Here is a 22,745-nt window from a genome sequence, read left to right on the forward strand (position 1 = left end):
GCTTATTTAACTTATATGCAGAATACATCATGAGAAATGCTGGGTTGAATGAAGCACAAGCTGGAATCAAGATTGCCAGGAGAAATATCAATAACCTTAGACATGCAGATGACACCATCCTTATGGCAGAAAGTAAAGAAGAACTAAAGAGCCTCTTGATGAAAGTGAAAGAGGAGAGTGAAAAAGTTGGCTTAAAACTCAACATTCAGAGAACTAAAATCATGGCATCTGGTTCCGTCACTTCATGGCAAATAGATGGGGAAACAAATGGAAAAAGTAAGAGACTTTATTTTGGGGGGCTCCAAAATCACTGCAGATGGTACCTGCAGCAATGAGATTAAAGGATGCTTGCTTCTTGGAAGAAAAGCTATGACCAACCTAGACAGCATATTAAAAATCAGAGACATTACTTTGCCAACAAAGGTCCATCTAGTCAAAGCTATGATCTTTCCAGTAGTCATGTATGGATGTGGGAGTTGAACTATAAAGAAAGCTGAATGCCAAAAATTGATGCTTTTGAACTGTGGTGTTGGAGAAAATTCTTGAGAGTTCCTTGGATTGCAAGGAGATCCAACCAGTCCATCCTAATGGAAGTCAGTCTTTAATATTCATTGGGTGGACTGATGTTGAAGCTGAAACTCCAGTACTTTGGCCACTTGATGTGAAGAACTGAGTCATTGGGAAAGATCCTGATGCTGGGAAAGACTGAAGGTGGAGGAGAAGGGTATGACAGAGGATGAGATGGTTGGGTGGCATCACTGAGTCAATGGACAGGAGTTTGAGTAAGCTCCGGGAGTTGGTGATGGACAGGGAGGCCTGGCATGCTGCAGGCCATGGGGTCACAAAGAGTGGGACACGAAACTGAACTGTGCTGGACTGAACTGTAGGGTCTCTGGGTCCTAGGGCACACAAGGTTTGTCTGAGCACTCCGAGAGTCTCTGGCGTGTATGGGGTTTGGTTCTAAATGTGATTTTACCCCTCCTGCAATCCTGGGGCTTCTCCTCTGCTGTTGGACATGGGGTACCTTTTTTTGGTGGGATCCAACACTCTCCTGTTCATGGTTGTTCAGTAGGGAGTTGTAATTTTTTACAGCTTTTTTATTTCAGTCTCACTCATGGTAATGTGTTTATTTCAATACTACTCTCTTGGTTCATCCCACCCGCTCCTTCCCTGCTGTGTCCACAGGCCCATTCTCTACATCTGTGTCTCTATACCTGTTCTGCAAGTAGACACATCAATATAATTTTTCTCAGCTCCATATATATGCATTAATATAGATACTACAGAAAAAGAAAATTACAGGCCAGTATCACTGGTGAACATAGGAAGATCTTAACTCATTTAGAGTCTGAAATGGGGGCAGGCATTTTTGATGAGTTTCTTGATTGAATTCAACCTGACATTTTGGCTGGGGAAAGTTAAGAATTCAGGGTAGAACTGGGCTAACTGTGTTTTATAATTCAACAGTCAGTAGTCGTCAGGAAGGTAAATGAAGACTCCAGAGGCACCCACGAGGAAAACAGTACATGATGCCTCTCCCGGGACACTCTGTGAAGAGGAAAAAGGACAAAGCAATCAGGGATGGTAGTGTTCGCCCTCTGCCTGCTGAGAAGTGACCATCAGCTGGAGGCTCTGACTCACAGAAACAAAAGAGGTCACATGCTATTTATATATGCATACATACTGTTCATGGGGTTCTCAAGGCAAGTATACTGAAGTGGTTTGCCATTCCCTTCTCCAGTGGGTCACATCCTGTCAGACCTCTCCACCATGACCCGATCGTCTTGGGTGGCCCCACACGGCATGGCTTAGCTTCATTGAGTTGGACAAGGCTGTGGTCTGTGTGATCAGATTGGCTGGTTTTCTGTGATTATGGTTTCAGTGTGTCTGCCCTCTGATGTCCTCTCGCAACACCTACTGTCTTACTTGGGTTTCTCTTACCTTGGATGTGAGGTATCTCTTCACGGCTGCTCCAGCAAAGCGCAGCTGCTGCTTCTTACCTTGTACGAGGGGTATCTCCTTATGGCCACCCCTCTTGACCTTGAATGTGGAGTAGCTCCTCTTGGCTCTCCTGTGCCTGCACAGGACACTGAAAGACGAACCCCCCAGGTTCCAGTATGCTACTGGAGATCAGTGGAGAAATAACTCCAGAAAGAATGAAGGGATGGAGCCAAAGCAAAAACAATACCCAGTTGTGGATGTGACTGGTGATAGAAGCAAGGTCTGATGCTATAAAGAGCAATATTGCATAGGAACCTGGAATGTTAGGTCCATGAATCAGGGCAAATTGGAAATGGCCAAACAGGAGATGGCAAGAATGAACGTCGACATTTTAGGAATCAGTGAACTAAAATGGACTGGAATTGGGTGAATTTAACTCAGATGACCATTATATCTACTACTGTGGGCAGGAATCCCTTAGAAGAAATGGAGTAGCCATCATGATCAACAAAAGAGTCCAAAATGCAGTACTCGGTTGGAATCTCAAAAATGACAGAATGATCTCTGCTCATTTCCAAGGCAAACCATTCAATATCAGGGTAATCCAAGCCTATGCCCCAACCAGTAATGCTGAAGAAGCTGAAGTTGAACAGTTCTATGAAGGCCTACAAGACCTTCTAGAACTAACACCCAAAAAAGATGTCATTTTCATTATAGAGGACTGGAATGCAAAAGTAGGAAGTCAAGAGATACCTGGAGTAACAGGCAAATTTGGCCTTGGAGCACGGAATGAAGCAGGGCAAAGGCTAATAGAGTTCTGCCAGGAGAACGCACTGGTCAGAGCAAATACCCTCTTTCAACAACACAAGAGGAGACTCTACACATGGACATCACGAGATGATCAACACCGAAATCAGATTGATTATATTCTTTGCAGCCAAAGATGGAGAAGCTCTATACAGTTAGCAAAAACAAGACCAGGAGCTGACAGTGGCTCAGATCATGAACTCCTTATTGCCAAATTCAGACTTAAATTGAAGAAAGTAGCAAAAACCACTAGACCATTCAGATATGACCTAAATCAAATCCCTTATGATTATACAGTGGAAGTGAGAAATAGATTTAAGGGACTAGATCTGATAGAGTGCCTGATGAACTCTGGACGGAGGTTCGTAACATTGTACAGGAGACAGCAATCAAGACCATCCCCAAGAAAAAGAAATGCAAAAAAGCAAAATGGCTGTCTGAGGAGGCCTTACAAATAGCTGTGAAAAGAAGAGAAGAGAAAAGCAAAGGAGAAAAGGAAAGATACACCCATTTGAATTCAGTGTTTCAAAGAATAGCAAGGAGAGATAAAAAAGACTTCCTCAGTGATCAATGCAAAGAAATAGAGGAAAACAACAGAATAGGAAAAACAAGAGAACTCTTCAAGAAAATTAGAGATACCAAGGGAACATTTCATGCAAAGATGGGCTCAATAAAGGACAGAAATGATATGGACCTAACAGAAGCAGATATTAAGAAGAGGTGGCAAGAATACACAAAAGAACTGTACGAACAAGATCTTCACAACCCAGATAATCACGATGGTGTGATCACTCACACTCACCTAGAGCCAGACATCCTGGAATGTGAAGTCAAGTGGGCCTTAGGAAGCATCACTATGGACAAAGCTAATGGAGGGGATGGAATTCCAGTTGAGCTATTTCAAATCCTGAAAGATGATGCTGTGAAGTGCTGCACTCAATATGCCAGCAAATTTGGAAAACTCAGCAGTGGCCACAGGACTGGAAAAGGTCAGTTTTCATTCCGATCCCAAAGAAAGGCAATGCCAAAGAATGCCTGTACTACCGCACAATTGTACTCATCTCACACACTAGTAAAGTAATGCTCAAAATTCTCCAGGCTTTAGGAATACATGAACCGCGAACTTCCAGATGTTCAAGCTGGTTTTAGAAAAGGCAGAGGAACCAGAGATCAAATTGCCACCATCTGTTGGATCATGGAAAAAGCAAGAGAGTTCCAGAAAAACATCTATTTCTGCTTATTGACTATTGCAAAGCCTTTGATTGTGTGGATCACAATAAACTGTGGAAAATTCTGAAAGAGATAGGAATACCAGACCACTTGACCTGCCTCTTGAGAAACCTATATGCAGGTCAGGAAGCAACCATTAGAACCGGACATGGAACAACAGACTGGTTCCAAATAGGAAAAGGAGTACGTCAAGGTTGTATATTGTCACCCTGCTTATTTAACTTCTATGCAGAGTACATCATGAGGAACGCTGGGCTGGAAGAAGCACAAGCTGGAATCAAGATTGCCGGGAGAAATATCAATAACCTCAGGTATGCAGATGACACCACCCTTATGGCAGAAAGTGAAGAGGCACTAAAAAGCCCCTTGCTGAAAGTGAAAGAGGAGAGTGAAAAGATTGGCTTGAAGCTCAACATTCAGAAAACGAAGATCATGGCATCTGGTCCCATCACTTCATGGGAAATAGATGGGGAAACAGTGGAAACAGTGGCTGACTTTATTTTGGGGGGCTCCAAAATCACTGCGGATGTTGATTGCAGCCATGAATTTAAAAGACGCTTACTCCTTGGAAGGAAAGTTATGACCAACCTAGATGGCATATTAAAAAGCAGAGACATTACTTTGCCAACAAAGGTCCGTCTAGTCAAGGCTATGGTTTTTCCCATGGTCATGTATGGATGTGAGAGTTGGACTGTGAAGAAAGATGATCGCCGAAGAATTGATGCTTTTGAACTGTGGTGCTGGAGAAGACTCTTGAGAGTCCCTTGGACTGCAAGGAGATACAACCAGTCCATCCTAAAGGAGATCAGTCCTGGGTGTTCATTGGAAGGACTGATGCTAAAGCTGAAACTCCAATATTTTGGCCACCTCATGTGACGAGTTGACTCATTGGTAAAGACCCTGATGCTGGGAGGGATTGGGGGCAGGAGGAGAAGGGGACGACAGAGGATGAGATGGCTGGATGGCATCACCTACTCGATGGACATGAGTTTGAGTGAACTCCAGGAGTTGGTGATGGACAGGGATGCCTGTTGTGCTGCGATTCCTGGGGTCGCAAAGAATCAGACACGACTGAATGACTGAACTGAACTGACATGTATACAAAAGCCTTTCTACTACACTTGGTAAAGACTTGAGAAAGAACGTAAAAAAGAAAAATGGAGAAATTGGAAAACATAGTGAATGAAATGACAGCACTGAACACGAAATAGAAAAAGTGAAACAAACAAGATAAAAGTAAAAGATCCTCATATAGTCTAGCTGTTTTTAAACTTGGCTGCCTGTATGCAGATCAGGAAGCAACAGTCAGAACTGTACATGGAACAACAGACTGGTTCCAAATAGGAAAAGGAGTACGTCAAGGCTGTCTATTGTCACCTTGCTTATTTAATTTATATGCAGAGTACATCATGAGGAACGCTGGGCTGGAAGAAGCACAAGCTGGAATCAAGATTGCCGGGGGAAATATCAATAACCTCAGATATGCAGATGACACTACCCTTATGGCAGAAAGTGACGAGGAACTTTCAAAAGCCTCTTGATGAAAGTGAAAGAGAAGAGTGAAAAGGTTGGCTTGAAGCTCAACATTCAGAAAACAAAGATCATGGCATCTGGTCCCATCACTTCATGGGAAATAGATGGAAAAACAGTGGAAACAGTGTCAGACTTTATTTTTCTGGGCTCCAAAATTACTGCAGATGCTGATTGCAGCCATGAAATTAAAAAACGCTTACTCCTTGGAAGGAAAGTTATGATCAACCTTGATAGTATATAAAGGAGATCAGTCCTGGGTGTTCATTTGAAGGACTGATGCTAAAGCTGAAACTGCAATACTTTGGCCACCTCATGCGACGAGTTGACTCACTGGAAAAGACTCTGATGCTGGGAAAGGTTGGGGGCAGGAGGAGAAGGGGACAACAGAGGATGAGATGGCTGGATGGCATCACTGACTCTGTGGACATGAGTTTGAGTGAACTCCGGGAGTTGGTGGTGGACAGGGAGGCTTGGCGTGCTGTTATTCATGGGGTCGCGGAGAGTCGGACACGACTGAGCGACTGAACTGAACTGAATAGAAATGCAGAAGAAGGCAATGGCAACCCATTCCAGTACTCTTGCCTGGACAATCCCATGGACAGAGTACCTTGGTAGGCTGCAGTCCATGGGTTTGCAAAGAGTCGGACACGACTGAGCGATTTCACGTTCACTTTTCACCTTCATGCATTGGAGAAGGAAATGGCAATCTACTCAAGTATTCTTGCCTGGAGAATCCCAGGGACGGCGGAGCCTGGTGGGCTGCCATCTATGGGGTCACATAGAGTCGGGCATGACTGAAGTGACGCAGCAGCAGCAGCAGCAGCTCATTAGAAGCACATCTGGAGCTTTGGAGAAAAAAAGGCAATACCTGGGCATTTGTAGTTTTCAAAAAATTCCAAGGTAATTCTGATATGAATTTGGATTTTATAAAGTGATTACAGGTTTCTCTATTAGACGGTAGTTTTAGTGATAGAGAATTCTGCTATTTTTTGTTGACCAATCATGATACAATTATTGTACTAAGCAAAATCACAATAGTAGAAGACATGTATCAGTTTTCACAATCAATAGCCAGACGAAAAATAAAATATCATTACAGTTGCAAGCCATAACGGAAACATGATTAACCTAACACTATAAAATAATTACATACAATTTGGGGGGTTACATAGAGCGATGTGATTAAGTGGAAGGGCATAAGTGCACATGTTTTCATCTGCCTAGCCAGTGTATGTCTTTTGGTTCATGCATTTAATCTGTTTATATTTGAGGTAATTATCAATACGTATGATTCTATTGAGAGTCCCTTGGACTGCAAGGAGATCAAACCAGTCAATCCTTAAAGGAAATCAATCCTGAATATTCAGTGGAAGGACTGATGCTGAAGCTGAGGCTCCAATACTTTGGCCACCTGATGTGAAGAGCCAACTCACTGGAAAACACCCTGATCTGGGAAAGACTGAGGGCAGGAGGAGAAGGGGGCGACAGAGGATGAGGTGGTTGGATGGGGTCACCAACCCAATGGACATGAGTTTGAGCAGGCTGCAGGAGATGGTGAAGGACAGGGAAGCCTGGCGTGCTGCAGTCCATGGGGTTGCAAACAGTCAGACACAGCTGAGCAACTGAACAACGACGTGATCCTATTGGGCTTTCCAGGTGGCACTAGTGGTAAAGAACCAGCCTGCCAGTGCAGAAGTCATAAGAGACACACGTTTGATCCTTGGGTTGGGAAGATTCCCTGGAGGAGAACTAGGTAACCCACTGCAGTATTCATGCCTGGAGAATGCCATGGACTATAGCCCGCCAGGCTCCTCTGTCCAAGGGGATTCTCCAGGCAAGAATAGTGGAGTGGATTGCCATGCCCTCCTCCAGGGGATCTTCCCAGCCCAGAGGTTAAACCCAGGTCTCCCGCATTGCGCATGGATTCTTTACTGTCTCAGCCACCAGAGAAGCCCAAGAATACTGTAGTGGGTAGTCTATCCTTTCTCCAAGGGATCTTTCCGACCCAGGAATTGAACTGGGGTCTCCTGCATTGCGTGCAGATTTTTTACCAGCTGAGCTATCAGGGAAGCCCTATAGGTCACGTGGAGTCGGACGTGACTGAAGCAACTAAGCATGCGTGATCCTATCATGCATGATCCTAACAATTTTCTTAATTGTTTTGGGATTATTTTGTGTAGGTCTTTGGACTTCCCTGGTGGCTCAGACGGTAAAGCGTCTGTCTAGAATGCGGGAGACCTGGGTTCAAGCCCTGGGTTGGGAAGATCCCCTGGAGAAGGAAATGGCAATCCACTCCAGTACTATTGTCTGGAAAATCCCATGGACAGAGAAGCTTGGTAGGCTACAGTCTATGGGGTCGCAAAGAGTCGGACACGACTGAGCGACTTCACTTCCCTTCCCTTCTCTTATGTCTCCTGCTTAGAGAAGTTCCTTCAGCATTTGTTGTAAAGCTGGTTTGGTGCCGCTGCATTCTCTTAACTTTTGCTTGGTTTTTGATTTCTCTGTCAAGTCTGAGTGACAGTCTTGCTGGGTAGAGTATTTTTGGTTGTAGGTTCTTCTCTTCCATCACTTTAAATAATCATGACATTCCCTTCTGGCTTCTAGAGTTTCTGTTTTCTGTTCAGAAATCAGCTGATGGGCTTATAGGAGTTCCTTTGTATGTTATTTGTCATTTTCCTCTTTTTTTTCTTTTAATATTTTATCTCTGTTTTTAATTTTTGTCAGTTTGATTGCTATGTGTCTTAGTGTGTTCCCCTTGGGTTTATCCTGCCTGGGGCTCTGTGATTCCTGGACGTGGTTGACTATTTCCATTCCCATGTTAGGGACACTTTCAGCTATTACCTCTTCAAATATTTTCTCAGGTCCTTTCTCCTTTTCAGGCCCCTGTAATGTAAATGTGGTTTAATATTGTCCCTGAGTTCACTTAGGCTGTCTCATTTCTTTCCATTCTTTTTTCTATACTCTGTTCTGTGGCAGCGATTTCCACCCTTCTGTCCTCCAGGTCATTTATCCATTCTTCTGCCTCATCTGATATTGATTCCTTCTGGTATATTATTCATCTCAGTTTGTTTGTTCTTTAGTCTTTCTAGGTCTTTGGCAAACATTTCTTGCATCTTCTGCATTGTTTTCCTGAGACCCTGGGTTCATCTTTACTATCATTATTCTGCATTGTTTTCCTGAGACCCTGGGTTCATCTTTACTATCATTATTCTGAATTCTTTTTCTGGAAGTTTGCCTATCTTCACCTCATTTAGTCGTTTTTCTGGGGGGTTTATCTTGTCCCTTCATCTGAAACGTAATTTTATGCTTTTTCATCCTGATTAACTTTCTATAATGTGGTTTTTGTTCTGACCACGGTGGGATTGTGGTTCTTCTTCTGTCTGCTCCCTGATAGAGGCAGCTCAGAGGCTTGCGTAAGCTTCCTGATGGGAGAGGCTGGGTGGGAAACATTGGGGCTTGCTCTGGTGGGCAGGGCTGTGCTCAGTGAAGCTTTACTGCAATGTCTGCTGATGGGTGGGGTTGTGCTCCCTCCTTGTTGGTTGTTTACCTGAGGTGACCCAGCCCTGGGGTCTATGGGTCTATGGGGTCCATAGTGTCTGTGGGTAGAGTCGGTGGTGACTTCCCGAAGGACTCATGCCCAGGGGCCCCTCCCAGGCCTGCTGCCACCAGTGCCCCCGTGCCCTCAACGAGCCACTGTGGACCCGCGTCTCCATAGGAGGGCCCCCAATACCAGCAGGTAGGTCTTCAGTCTCCTGTGGGGTCACTGCTCCTTTCCCCTGGGTCTTAGTGCATGCAAGATTTTGTTTGTGCGAGACTGGAGGAGACTCCTGAGCATCCCTTAGACCGCAAGGAGGTCCAACCAGTCCATCCTAAAGGAAATCAATCCTGAGTGTTCATTGGAAGGGCTGATGCTGAAGCTGAAACTCCAACACTTTGGCCACCTGATGCAAAGAACTGACTCACTGGAAAACACCCTGATGCTGGGAGGGATTGGGGGCAGGAGGAGAAGGGGACGACAGAGGATGAGATGCTTGGATGGCATCACCGAGTCGATGGACCTGAGCTTGAGCAAGCTCCGGGAGTTGGTGATGGACAGAGAAGCCTGGCGTGCTGCAGTCCATGGGGTCGCAGAGTCGGACATGACTGAGTGACTGAACTGAACTAACTGAACTGCAAGAGTGGAGTCCGTTTCCCCCCAGTCCCGTGGAAGACCCGTAATCAAATCCCACTGGCCTTCAGAGTCAGATTCCTTGGGGATCCCCAGACTGGGAAGCCTGATGTGGAGCTCAAAAGCTTCACAACAGTGGCAGAACGTCTTTGGCATTGTCCTCTGGTTTGCGGGTCACCCACCTCCTGGGTGTCGGTTTTGATTTTACTGTGATTATGCCCATCGTGCCATCTCATTGCGGCTTCTTGTTTGGACACGGGGTATCGTTTTGGGGGGTTCCTACTCTTGCCTAGAAAACCCCATGGATGGAGGAGCCTGGTAGGGTTCAGTCCTTGGGGTCGCTAAGGGTCGGACACGACTGAGCGACTTCACTTTCACTTTTCACTTTCACACATTGGAGAAGGAAATGGCAACCCACTCCAGTGTTCTTGCCTGGAGAATCCCAGGGAGGGGGGAGCCTGGTAGGCTGCTGTCTGTGGGGCCGCACAGAGTCAGACACGACTGAGCGACTTCACTTTCACTTTTCACTTTCACACATTGGAGAAGGAAATGGCAACCCACTCCAGTGTTCTTGCCTGGAGAATCCCAGGGAGGGGGGAGCCTGGTAGGCTGCTGTCTGTGGGGTCGCACAGAGTCAGACACGACTGAGCGACTTCACTTTCACTTTTCACTTTCACACATTGGAGAAGGAAATGGCAACCCACTCCGGTGTTCCTGCCTGGAGAATCCCAGGGACGGGGGAGCCTGGTGTGCTGCCATCTGTGGGGTCGCACAGAGTCGGACACGACTGAAGCAACTTAGCAGCAGCAGCATCCTCCAGCCCACGGTTGTTCAACAGTTATTTGCAAGTTGGGTGCCCTCACAGGAGAAGACGGGCACATGTCCTTCTACTCTGCCACCTTAAACCAAAACTAAAACGTATTTATTTTTAATTGAAGAATAATTGCTTTACAGTATTGTGTTGGTTTCTGCATACACCAGCATGAATCAACCATGGGCATACATCTGTCCTCTCCCCCTTGAACCTCCCTCCCACCTCCCAACCCCATGCCACCCTTCTGGGTTGTCACAGAGCACTGGTTTGAGCCCCCGAGTCATGCAGCAAATTCCCACTGGCTGGCTGTTTCACACGCAGTGATGGACGAGTTTCCATGCTGCTCTCTCCACTAGGCCTGTGCTCTTCCGCCCCTGCTGGGTCCAAGCTCCGTTCTCTGTTTGTGTCCCCATCGCTGCCCTGCAAACAGGCTCACCAGCTCTATCTTTCTAGATTCCACATATAAGCATTAATATGCAATGTCTGTTTTTCTCTTTCTGACATACTTCACTCTATAATAGGCTGCAGGTTCATCCACCTAATTAGAATTGACTCAAATGCGTTCCTTTTTATGGCTGAGTAATACTCCATTGTATGCGTGTGCCACGGCTCTGTCCCTTCATCTGCTGAGAGCATCTAGGTCGCTTCCATGCCTTCAGTTCAGTCACCCAGTCGTGTCCGGCTCTTCGCGACCACATGAACTGCAGCACACCAGGCCTCCCTGTCGATCACCAACTTCCGGAGTCCACCTAAACCCATGTCCACTGAGTCAGTGATGCCATCCAACCATCTCATCCTCTGTCGTCCCCTTCTCCTCCTGCCCTCAATCTTTCCCAGCATCAGGGTCTTTTCCAATGAGTCAGCTCTTCTCATCAGGTGGCCAAAGTATTGGAGTTTCAGCTTCAACATCAGTCTTTCCAATGAATATTAAGGACTGATCTCCTTTAGAATGGACTGGTTGGATCTCCATGCAGTCCAAGGGACTCTCAAGAGTCTTCTCCAGCACCACAGTTCAAAAGCATCAATTCTTCAGCACTCAACGTTCTTTATAGTCCAACTCTCACATCCATACATGACTACTGGAAAAACCATAGCCTTGACTAGATGGACCTTTGTTGACTAATAATGTCTCAGCTTTTTAATATGCTATCTAGGTTGGTCATAACTTTCCTCCCAAGGAGTAAGCACCTTTTAATTTCATGGCTGCAATCAGCATCTGCAGTGATTTTGGAGCCAAAAAATTAAGTCTGCCACTGTTCCCACTGTTTCCCCATCTATTTGCCATGAAGTGATGGGACCGGATGCCATGATTTTAGTTTTCTGAATGTTGAGCTTTAAGCTAACTTTTTCACTCTCCTCTTTCACTTTCCTCAAGAGGCTTTTGAGTTCCTCTTCACTTTCTGCCATAAGGGTGGTGTCATCTGCATATCTGAGGTTATTGATATTTCTCCTGGCAATCTTGATTCCAGCTTGTGCTTCTTCCAGCCCAGCGTTTCTCATGATGTACTCTGCATATAACTTAAATAAGCAGGGTGACAATATACAGCCTTGACATACTCCTTTCCCACATGGAACCAGTCTGTTGTTCCATGTCCAGTTCTAACTGTTGCTTCCTGACCTGCATACAGGTTTCTGAGGACCCAGGTCAGGTGGTCTGGTATTCCCATCTCTTTCAGAATGTTCCACAGTTTATTGTGATCCACACAGTCAAAGGCTTTGCAATAGTCAATAAAGCAGAAATAGATGTTTTTCTGGAACTCTCTTGCTTTCTCCATGATCCAGCAGATGATGGCAATTTGATCTCTGGTTCCTCTGCCTTTTCTAAAACCAGCTTGAACATCTGGAAGTTAACGGTTCATGTATTCCTGAAGCCTGGCTTGGAGAATTTTGAGGATTACTTTACTAGCGTGTGAGATGAGTGCAATTGTGCGGTAGTAAAAGCATTCTTTGGCATTGCCTTTCTTTGTGATTGGAATGAAAACTGACCTTTTCCAGTCCTGTGGCCACTGCTGAGTTTTCCGAATTTGCTGCCATATTGAGTGCAGCACTTCACAGCATCATCTTTCAGGGTTTGAAATAGCTCAACTGAAATTCCATCACCTCCACTTCCTTTGTTCGTAGTCATGCTTCCTACGGCCCCCTTGACTTCACATTCCAGGATGTCTGGCTCTAGGTGAGTGTGAGTGATCACACATCGTGATTATCGGGGTCGTGAAGGTCTTTTTGTACAGTTCTTCTGTGTATTCCTGCCACCTCTTCTTAATATCTTCTGCTTCTGTTAGGTCCATACCATTTCTGTCCTTTATTGAGCCCATCTTTGCATGAAATGTTCCCTTGGAATCTCTAATTTTCTTAAAGAATCTCTAGTCTTTCCCATTCTGTTGTTTTCCTCTATTTCTTTGCATTGATCTCTGAGGAAGGCTTTCTTATCTCTCCTTGCTATTCTTTGGAGCTCTGCATTCAGATGCTTATATCTTTCCTTTTCTCCTTTGCTTTCACTTCTCTTCTTTTCACAGCTGTCTGTAAGGCCTCCTCAGACAGCCATTTTGCTTTTTTGCCTTTCTTTTCCATGGGGATGGTCTTGGTCCCTGTCTCCTGTACAATGTCACGAACCTCCGTCCAGAGTTCATCAGGCACTCTATCTATCAGATCTAGACCCTTAAATCTATTTCTCACTTCCAGTGTATAATCATAAGGGATTTGATTTAGGTCATTCCTGAATGGTCTAGTGGTTTTTGCTACTTTCTTCAATTTCAGTCTGAATTTGGCAATAAGGAGTTCATGATCTGAGCCACAGTCAGCTCCTGGTCTTGTTTTTGCTGACTGTACAGAGCTGCTCCATCTTTGGCTTCCATGCCTAAGCTATTGTAAATAGTGCTGCGGTGAACACGGGGGTGCATGTGTCTTTCAGAATTATGGTTTTCTCAGGGTATGTACCCAGCAGGGGGGTCGCTGGGTTATATGGTGGTTTTATCCCTGGTTTTTAAAGGAGTGTCCATAGTGTTCTTCACAGTGGCCATATCACTTTACATTCCCACGAACAGAAAAGCACTAAGCGTTAAACATCTGTTCAAAACGCCTAGTTAGGTAACACTAATAACTACATCATAGCTCAATCAGCGTTAATATTTTGGATACGGTCTTTCTGTTCACATTTGAATGATAGTCCAATTTGCTGTGTAATTGGGAAAAATATAAGAAAAAAAAGGAAGCAAACAGAAGAGTTTTCCTGAAAGGTATTGATATTCTCTAAACTTAAATGTTGGTCCAAGTCCCCACTTTTTAATTTTTTGCATAATTAATTATTTATTTTTGGCTCTGCTGGGTCCTCCTTGCCGCACAGGCTTTTCCCTGCTTGCGGTGAGCATGGCCTGCCTTCTAGCCACGGTGTGCGGGCTTCTCGCTGAGGTGGCTTCTCTGGCTGTGGAGCAGGGCACCCAGCGTGCAGACCTTCAGCAGTTGTGGCACATGGGTTTAGTTGCTCTACAGCACGTGGGTCTTCCCAGATGAGGGACTGAACCCGCATCTCCGTCACTGGCAGGCAGATTCCTTACCCCCGAGCCGTCGGGGAAGCCCTCTCTCTTTTACTCCACTTTCTGCGCTGTATTTGCAGGATCTCAGCTCTCAGTTGCTAAGTCATGTCACCAAATCTTTTGCAACCCCATGGACCGTAGCCCACCTGGCTGCTCTGTCCATGGCATCTCCCAGGCAAGAATACTGGAGTTGCGATTCCCTTCTCCAGGGAATCTTCCCAACCCAGGGATTGAACTACATCGCCTGTGTCTCCTGCACTGCAGGTGGATCCTTTACCACCGAGCCACCTGGGAAGTTCATCAAATATTCTCACCTGGAAACTCCCATTACTCTGTTTCATCAACCGCTTCCTCTTTTTTTCTCCTGAAATCGTCACAGCAGTAACAGTCTTCCAGAGAACTGATTTTCTGATGGGAGAGTCCGTGAAATAAGCAGCCCAGGGTGCCCAGTCAAGACCTGGGAAGTGTCTCCCAGGGTACGGGTCCCTGACGTGGCGGGCGAGGAGGGACGCCCGGGGCGAGGTCCTGACAGAGGCTTCTTTCTGCTTGACATCCTTACTGCACCCTGAGGCCAGTCAACGTGCAGGGACTGAAACGCCAGCGCTGGGCAGGGAACGTGTGCAGTCCTTCTGATCCACCTGGACACCGCCGCCACTCAGGGCAGACAGGGCACCACAGCAGCCCTGTCCAGAGGACGAGGAGGACCAGAAAGCGGTTCTCCAAGGCCTCTCCGTTGACCTGCCCAGGCAGCCCTGGGCAGCGGCGCCTGCAGGAACTCCCGCGTCCTCCGGAGCACAGGGCGCCCCAGCGGGCCGGATGCTGACCCACGAGGGCCCGGACACTCCCGTCTGGCCTCCAGAGTTCACTGGCCCTGTGGGCACCGACCCGACCGCGTTCTCTGCCTGGAGCGCGCGCTGGGGCACCCAGGGGGCCCCAGGTAGTTCTCGGGACCTTGCCATCCTCCCGGCGCGCCCCTCCTCCCCCTACCCTCTGCGGAGGGACTCAGAGCGGGTGAAGCGGGTGTCCGCGCCCTGCCCCATCCTCCTGCCCAAGCAGTTCGAGGTCCCTGCACCCTGCGGACCCCGAGCCTCCGTTGCTGGCTTCTGTGGGGGCTTCACGCAGGCCGCGCAGGTGGGCTTGGCGCGGGCTAGCACGTGGGCGCAGGCGGGGCGGAGAAGCGAGGAGCGCGGGACGGGCCGGCCCAGCAGGTGAACGCTGCAGGGGCGCCCGAACAGGTGGGTGCGGACGGGGCGGGGCCGACCCGGGCCGGTGGCACAGGTGGGGGGCGGGGCGTCCGGCCTGGGGCGGGGCTTGCCAGCCCGCGGACCGGCCCCCGGCAGCCGGCCCCGCCCCCCAGGCCCGGCCTGCGGACAGCGGCCCCCGCGGGGCTGGCAGCAGCGGACCCCGCGCTGCGCCCGGGCGCCCGCCCTCGCCGCAGCTCCTGGCGCCCGCCGCGGGCCCTGCCTGGCCATGGCCGCGGCCACCTCCCCTCCCAGGGCGGAGAGGAAGCGCTGGGGCGGCGGCCGCCTGCCGGGAGCCCGGCGGGGCAGCGTGGGCCTGGCCAAGAAGTGCCCCTTCTCGCTGGAGCTGGCCGAGGGCAGCCCGGCAGGCAGCGCGCTCTACGCGCCCATCGCCCCGCCTGGGGCCCCGGGCCCCGTGTCCCCCGCCGCGCCCGCCGCGCCCCCCGCGGCCGCCTCCGCCGACCTTGGCCCGCGGCCGCCCGTGAGCCTGGACCCGCGCGTCTCCATCTACAGCGCGCGCCGCCCGCTGCTCGCCCGCACTCACATCCAGGGCCGCGTCTACAACTTCCTCGAGCGCCCCACCGGCTGGAAGTGCTTCGTCTACCACTTCGCAGTGTGAGTATCCCCGGCCGGCCCGGGGAAGGGCTTTCCGCGGGGCTGGGGAGGGTGCGCGGGCAGTGAAGTCCCTGTGCCACCTGCTGCCGGAGGGACCTTGCCAGAGCGGCCGCTTAGACCCGCCGGGAGAGAAGGGAAGGGTTAATGCGAAAGACAGAGACAGCGGAGAGCCTGTCAGGTGAAGTTCAGGGCCCTGTGGGTCTGACCCTGCGCGGGTGGGGAGCTCTCCGCTGGCGCTGCCCAGGCATGTGTGTGGGTGGGGAGCCAGCTGGGAGCAGTGCCCGTGCCCAGGGCTGCTCTGCTGGGCCCCGCAGGGCTGGCCCAGGTGTTAGTCCTTCCGAGAGAGCGCGAATGCAGGGGAGAGAACTCTGGGAGGCTGAGAAACAGGAGAAGACAGGGTCCCAGTGCCCCCCAACAGGGCTGGTCTCCCGGGCCAGCAGAGCAGGGCTTTCGCAGACGGTGGCCGGCCTTGTGCTGTGGCTGAGGCGTCAGCATGGCCAAGGGGGGTGCCAACAGCCTCACGTGACCCTGACCTGGCTCCTAGAAATCTGGGTTGAGGCAGAGGGGCCTGGAGGGATCAGGCCTGGGGTGAGAGGAAAGAGGGGTCCCTGACACAGCTGGTCGCTGGTGGATCGGAGGAAGCCGTGCGCCAGGCCAGAGCCGGGCCCTATTGGCGGCACCTGGCCCTGCTCCCGCCTTGCCCAACCGCCTGGTCTGTGCCCTTTCCGTGTGGTGCCGGCCTGAGAGCCTGGGCTTGGCATCCGCGGGCTGCTCTGGGGGCTACCCAGAGGGACCTCCCCTGACCTCCCATCGGTCGAGGCGGGTGCTTGGCCCTCCCACCTTGGCTGGACTGGGGCTGGGAGACCCCTGGCTGCAGGGTGCCCAGGGCCATCCCTGGAACCTCGGGGAGCAGAGGGGCGGCCATGGAGCAGTCTCGGCGGGCGCAGTGAGGTGGGAGCACAGCCTGCATCCCTCACCTTCTCCCCTCCGAGCTCAGGGGGTACTAGGGGTGCAGGCAGGGTGGCCCTTCCAGAGCAGCAGAACCAGGCCGGGAGACAGTGTCCTCAGAGGCACAGAGGGGCCACGGTCCTCCAGCCTTTTCCCCACCCCCCTTTCCCGCCTCCTGCGGGGGCAGAGGGGGCCTCGCAGCCTTGCCCTTGGCTGCAGCAGCAGAGGCTTGTCTTGGGGTTTGGGGGATGTGTGTGTGCACCGACCCCCCGGGACCGCGCCCCATCTGATGCTGGCTATGTGAGCACCCCGCCAGCAGCAGGCTCGTGGGAGCTGCCATGCACCGCCGTCACCTGCTGGGCCCCAGGCTCCCCGAGGTGCCCACTGTGGGGGAGCCCACAGCCAGTCCCGAAGCAGACCCTGCCCAGCCGCCTCTCTGGCCTGGGACGCTGCGTGCCAGCTCCGGGCACAGATGGGGGGCCAGGCAGAGCACCGCTTAGGGGGTCAGCAGTGCCTCCACACCCCCGAGGGCCGCCGAGTGAGGGGCCTGCAGACACACCACCAGCTCGCATCCCGGGGTCGCAGGCCTGAGGCGCTTGCCTTGCCCTGGCTCCCTGGCGGCTGCGGTGCCTTGTGGAGGAAGAGGGCCCGCCGCACCCCAGAGGAAGTCACCGCTTGCACTTGTGTTTTCTTCCTGATTCCGATTGTTTAGCTCTCGGAAGTTTGCTCGGCATGGTCTGCCTTGCCCAGCCTCCCCAGGAGCTGTAGGGCCGGGGTGGCTTCTGGGGACCGTGGCGGCCTCTGGGGACCGTGGCGGCCTCTGGGGAGAGTGGCCCAGCGGCTTCCCTGTGTGGGGAAGAAGAGCTGGGGAGGTGAGGCCCTGTGGGTGGCCTGGTGACCTTGGGCCAGTCTTTCCTGCTCGCATCCCTGTCCATAAGAGGCGGGTACAGCCCCCCACGCAGGGTGTGCAGCCCCCCCACTCAGGATGGGGCTGCAGGTGGACCTTGGCTGGGTAGGGGACGTGGCTTCCCTGGGGCCCAGGAAGGTGTACTCTCGTCTCTAGGAGATTGACAAAAGCCACGGGACACTCTCTGAATTGGCCAGTTTCTCGAGGGCACCTGGCTTCAAGCTGGGGCGGCAGGGGCAGCCTGGGCTGAGTGGCCAGAGGCTGGTTGCAGCCCTGAGAAGAGGGGTGGGTGGTACCCACTGCGGCTCTGGCAGGATCTGAGACAGTAGCAGAGACAGAACCCTGTCCTTGGTGAGGCCGACGGTGAAAGGGGCAGGATGGTTGTCAGGACCCAGGCCGAGCTGGGTTTCCGGCCCAGGAAGGATGAGCCTGGCCTTGAAGGGCCGGGGCCCGGGTGGGTGTGAGAGCCGCTGTCTGCAGCCCCGTGGGGCTGGGCACACTGTCCCAGGCACAGCTGGGGAAGGAGGCCAGGATATCCTGTTCTCCTCCCGGTCGGGGAACCCCTGCTCCGGCCAAGAGGAGAGCAGCCCTTCCTGTGCACGCCTGGCCTGCCCCGTCTGCCAGGGTCAAGGGGCAGGAGGCCGCTGCCCGGGCACTGCCCCTGCCTGCCTGGCTGTCCTGCCCGCTGCCCCCAGTCCTGGTCTGAGGCTCTTCACTGTGGGGTGGCATCTGCTCTAGCTCAGGGCATGGCAGGGGCCCCGTAGCAGCTGGCCCCACCACTGGCCTGGGCCCCGCCTCCGACTGTGGAAGGCTGGGTGGACGGGGCCCCCAAGTTCCTCATCCCTCCTGCCAGGCCAGGAGCCCCCGGAACCACTCGTTGCTCCTTCGCCCCCTCCCCAACACCCCTTCCCCTGAACCCCACCTCTTGGGAGCCGCAGGGTGACACAGGCAGACGCCTGCCTCCTCCTGGCTGCCCCCACCGCCAGCCAGGGAGAAACCCCCTGCCTCAGTTTCCCCAAGTCCCCTCCACCCGCATCCCTGCTGGTGGGGAGAAGCTTGGACACTGGGGAGAGGCTTGGGGTGGTTGGGGAGGGGCGCCCGGGAGTGCATCCCGTCCCATCCCTGCCCTCCTGCCACCTTGCCCTTCCCGGGTTCCCAACCACTTCCCGGCGGTTTGGGCGGCACCTTCACAGCGGGCGTTAATCATTGATGGCGCTGGCAGCTGGCCTGGCTGTTTGCTGGGCAGAGCCCGCCCGCGCTTCTGAAAGTGGAGGCTGGTTCCTGAGCATATCCCACCCCTCCCCGGCCCCTGGTGCCCCTGTCACCCCAGGCTCGAGTCAGGGTCTTACTGGCCTGAAAGGGGAGCCAGTAGGGGAGGGCAGAGGTGGTCGGGCTCCCTGGTCTCCCCACCATGCACTTTAGGACACCCCAAGGCTTCCCTGGTGGCTCAGAGGGTAAAGAATCTGCCTGCAATGCAGGAGACTTGGGTTCAATCTCTGGGTCGGGAAGATCCTCTGGAGAAGAGAATGGCGACCCACTCCAGTATTCTTGCCTGGAGGATCCCACGGACCAAGGAGCCCCGCGGGCTGCAGCCCACGGGGTCGCAGAGTCGGACACGACTGAGTGACGCACTAGCGACTTTCCGCTGACTGTCCCTCGGCCTCCAGCCGGGAAGCTGGGGGTCCTTCTGCTTCTCCCCATGGCGAATCCTCCGGGACCTGGTCCTCTGGCCTCCCCTGCGCTGTCCGGAGACCACGCACCGCCACCCCAGACCCAGCCAGGTGTTTCTGGGCCCACTGCCCTCTGCGTGTCCAGTGCCTCGTCCTGGCCTGGCGTTAGTGGGAGCCCCCTGTGTCCCTCATGCCAGGGCCACCCGCAGGGGAGGAGGGCTCCTAAGAGACCTGGAGCTCCGAGAGACATAGTGGTGGGGGGACGGTCCGGGAGGTGGGAGCCCCTGAGCTGGAAGGTGCACCTACTGCATGCCGAGGGTCTGGGGCCAGGGGCGACCTGGTGCGGGACATGGGGCTGGCCAGGCGCTCGGCCCCTGGCAGGGCCCAGGCTTCATGCCCCGTGGCTGGGCCACCCCGAGTCCCCACCCCCTCCTCCACGGCAGGCTTGGTGTGTGCTGGCACCTTTGGGCAGGGCTGCTCAGGTGGGAGGGAATGCTGGCCCGTGCCTGGCACTGAACCGTCAGCTGCCCAGGGGCTTGGTGCCCGTGGCCCCAGCCTGCGCCCGGGGCTGGAGGGGCAGGAGGGGTGCGTTAGCACTCAGCGCCTGTGCCTGGGGAGCTGCCTACAGCAGGTGTCATGGAGCCGGGGTGGGGTTTGACCTGGAGGAGACAGACGAGGGAGCAGCCAAGGCGGACCTGGGGCACTGCACCCCCTGTCCCCCCGGGGTCCGGGCTCCACCTGGGGTGTCCGACTCCCTGGCTTCTGGAGGTGCGGCAACTTGCCGTCCTCCTGCAAAAGCCGGTTCTCAGGCTGACTCTTCAGCGTGAACAGGGCTCGGCGGACCAGCAGGCCCTGGGGACGCTGCTGGAAGCCAGGGGTGTCCGTGGTCAGGAGCCCAGGTCCTCGTTTCCCACCAGCTGCGGGTGCCGGGCGCCGAGTGGGGAGGTGCTCCTGACGGGGACCCTGGGCCGAGCACCCCCACCTCCTGGTCTGGTCCAGGGACCCGGGGATGCTCTTCTCAAAGCGCGTTCTGAGTCGGCTCAGCTTGCACGGCATCTCTCGTGGCCTCCGCCGCCAGTGAGATGGACAGCGGGAAGGTGTCACACGCGGCCCCTGTGAGGTGGAGGCGGTGTCCATGGGTGTGGTCTTGCCAGGAGATGCCGCGAACGCGCACGCGTGCAGGTGCCTGGGCTCCACTGCGGGGAGAGTGAGGACCGGCTCCATCACCTGACCTTTCACCTCAGGCGTCGAGGCTCTGGGTCTGGATGGGGGGCCTGGCAGGGCTGGCTTCCTCCCCCGGGAGGCTCCTTGGAGCAAGGGGCCGAGCATGGAGGTGGCCTGGGGTCCCTAGACAGGTCAGGTGGCTGCACTCTGTCCCAAGGGCAGAGTGGGCCAGGGGTCTTCCTCCCACAGTCCCCGGGGTGCTGTGACCACCCCAGGTCTCACAGAAGGTAGGGGTGGGGCTCAGCTCTGCTGCAGTTGGAATGATTGCTGTGACTCCAGGTGACCCGAGCCCCAGGGGCCATTTTTACACGCGGCTTCTGAGCGTGTGATGACACTTGGCCCTGCCATGGTTTGCCTTCTGCTGGCTGGTCCAGGTGACCCTGAGCCCTTTCTCTGAGCCCTGAGGGCACTGGCTGGGGCAGAGGGGCAGCCTGGCTCTCCCCGGGGCCCTGGAAGAAGGTGGAGAGGGATGGGCCTGTGCCCTGTGCAAATCTAGGCCTGCAGAGGGAAGGGGACAGGCCCGTGGCCACACAGCTAGTGTGCCCGAGGCTGCCCAACTCCAAAGCCTGCAGCTTGTCCTGCCCAGGATTTGGGCAGGCCTGGTGAGGCCCTGAGTGGGAGTTGTAATGCTGACCCTGGGGTGGCGTGGGCCCGTGAGGGGTGGGCGCCACCGTTTGTTGGGGGAAGAGAGAAGGAAAGGAAGCTGCGTCTGGAGCACAGGCCAGGCCTCCCCGGACACGCCAGCGTGACTGGGCCCTGGCTGTCCACTCCGGGGGCTGCCACCCTGTGGGTGGGGGCCTGGTCTTCAGAGGCCTTTGGTGGGCTGTTTTAGGTCTCTGCCCTAAAGCCCACAGGCTGAGGCTCAGCTCGGAGGCCTCCACCTCCAGGAAGCCTCCCCATGGTGCCCCAGGCCGAGCTGCTGCCCCTCATGGCCACCCTGTTCCGTGGTGCTCAGAGCCCCGGTGGCTCAGCCGCTCTGGAGCTGGCGGGGCGTTAGTGTGTGCCGTTCTCAGTGCCCCTGGGCCTTGAAGGGTCCGAGTGGGTGGGCAGGGCCGCTGGAAGCCGTCTTGATGCACAGCCCGCACCCAGCAAGGGTAGGTGCTGGGGGCCGGGTCATGTGGTGTCCGGCCCCAGAAGCCCAGGAGCCCTGCGGCCCGGCCGTGGCGGTCAGCCCACTGCCCAGCAGCCCTGAGCCCCACAGGTGGGCGGGCCCGATGACAGTGGCTGTGGGTATTTTTATCCAGCGACATTCCTGAGCTGGGGAGGCGGGTGAGCTCAGAGAGTGACGGGCAGGCACCCCGGGACCCTCCTGGGGCTGTGGCTGAGTCCTGCAGGCCCCCGTGTATTTGTGGAGGGGTGTCTTTCCAGAGCCCTTTCTCCTGGAACACCTCCATCCTCACAGCAGCCCTTGCTGGGTGGGAGTGGATCCTCAACGCCCGGATGAAAAGCCTGCAAAGGGAGTATGTCCCGAAGAGGGGCCGGTGGCTGACCCTGGGCCTGCCCTGCGCACGCCGGGCCCACCTTGCAGGGCCGCGGTGGCTGACCCTGGGCCCACCTTGCGGCCGCGGTGGCTGACCCTGGGCCTGCCCTGCGCACACTGGGCCCACCTTGCGGCCGTGGTGGCTGACCCTGGGCCTGCCCTGTGCACGCTGGGCCCACCTTGCGGCCGCGGTGGCTGACCCTGGGCCTGCCCTGCGCACGCTGGGCCCACCTTGCGGCCACGGTGGCTGACCCTGGGCCTGCCCTGCGCACGCTGGGCCCACCTTGCGGCCGTGGTGGCTGACCCTGGGCCCACCTTGCGGCCGCAGTGGCTGACCCTGGGCCTGCCCTGCGCACGCTGGGCCCACCTTGCAGGGCTGCAGTGGCTGACCCTGGGCCTGCCCTGTGCTCGCCGGGCCTCGGGCATGATCTCTGCTCACCTTCTCTGCTCAGTGACTCGTGATGGGAGCCTGAGGCCAGGCTGCTTGGCTAAGCCACCCCAGAAAGGGGAACTGAGGTTCCCTGTGTCACGCCTGGTGTGCGCGTGGGCACCCCCCCTGCTGGCCCTTACCCCCACTGTGCAGAGGCCCCCCCGGCCGTGTCCAGGAAGGGCCTGATGGCCGTCCCCTTCTGAC

At 54.1% G+C, this 22,745-nt stretch overlaps 1 protein-coding gene across 6 annotated transcripts in view; it reads left to right on the forward strand.

Annotated features, from left to right (window-relative positions):
* The first annotated feature begins 15,397 nt into the window (after positions 1-15,397).
* Positions 15,398-22,745, forward strand: part of KCNQ1 (potassium voltage-gated channel subfamily Q member 1) — a 376,265-nt gene continuing 368,917 nt past the window's right edge. For all 6 annotated transcript variants that reach the window (XM_055415250.2, XM_055415251.2, XM_088832131.1 and 3 more), the window contains exon 1: positions 15,398-15,882. In XM_055415250.2, the coding sequence (XP_055271225.2) occupies positions 15,497-15,882 (386 nt within the window). In that variant the 5' untranslated portion in view covers positions 15,398-15,496. The remainder of the gene's footprint in view (positions 15,883-22,745) is intronic.

This window comes from Moschus berezovskii, chromosome 25 (assembly GCF_049115385.1).
Source record: "Moschus berezovskii isolate FMDL1 chromosome 25, NW_MosBer_1.0, whole genome shotgun sequence".
NCBI classification, from domain to species: domain Eukaryota; kingdom Metazoa; phylum Chordata; class Mammalia; order Artiodactyla; family Moschidae; genus Moschus; species Moschus berezovskii.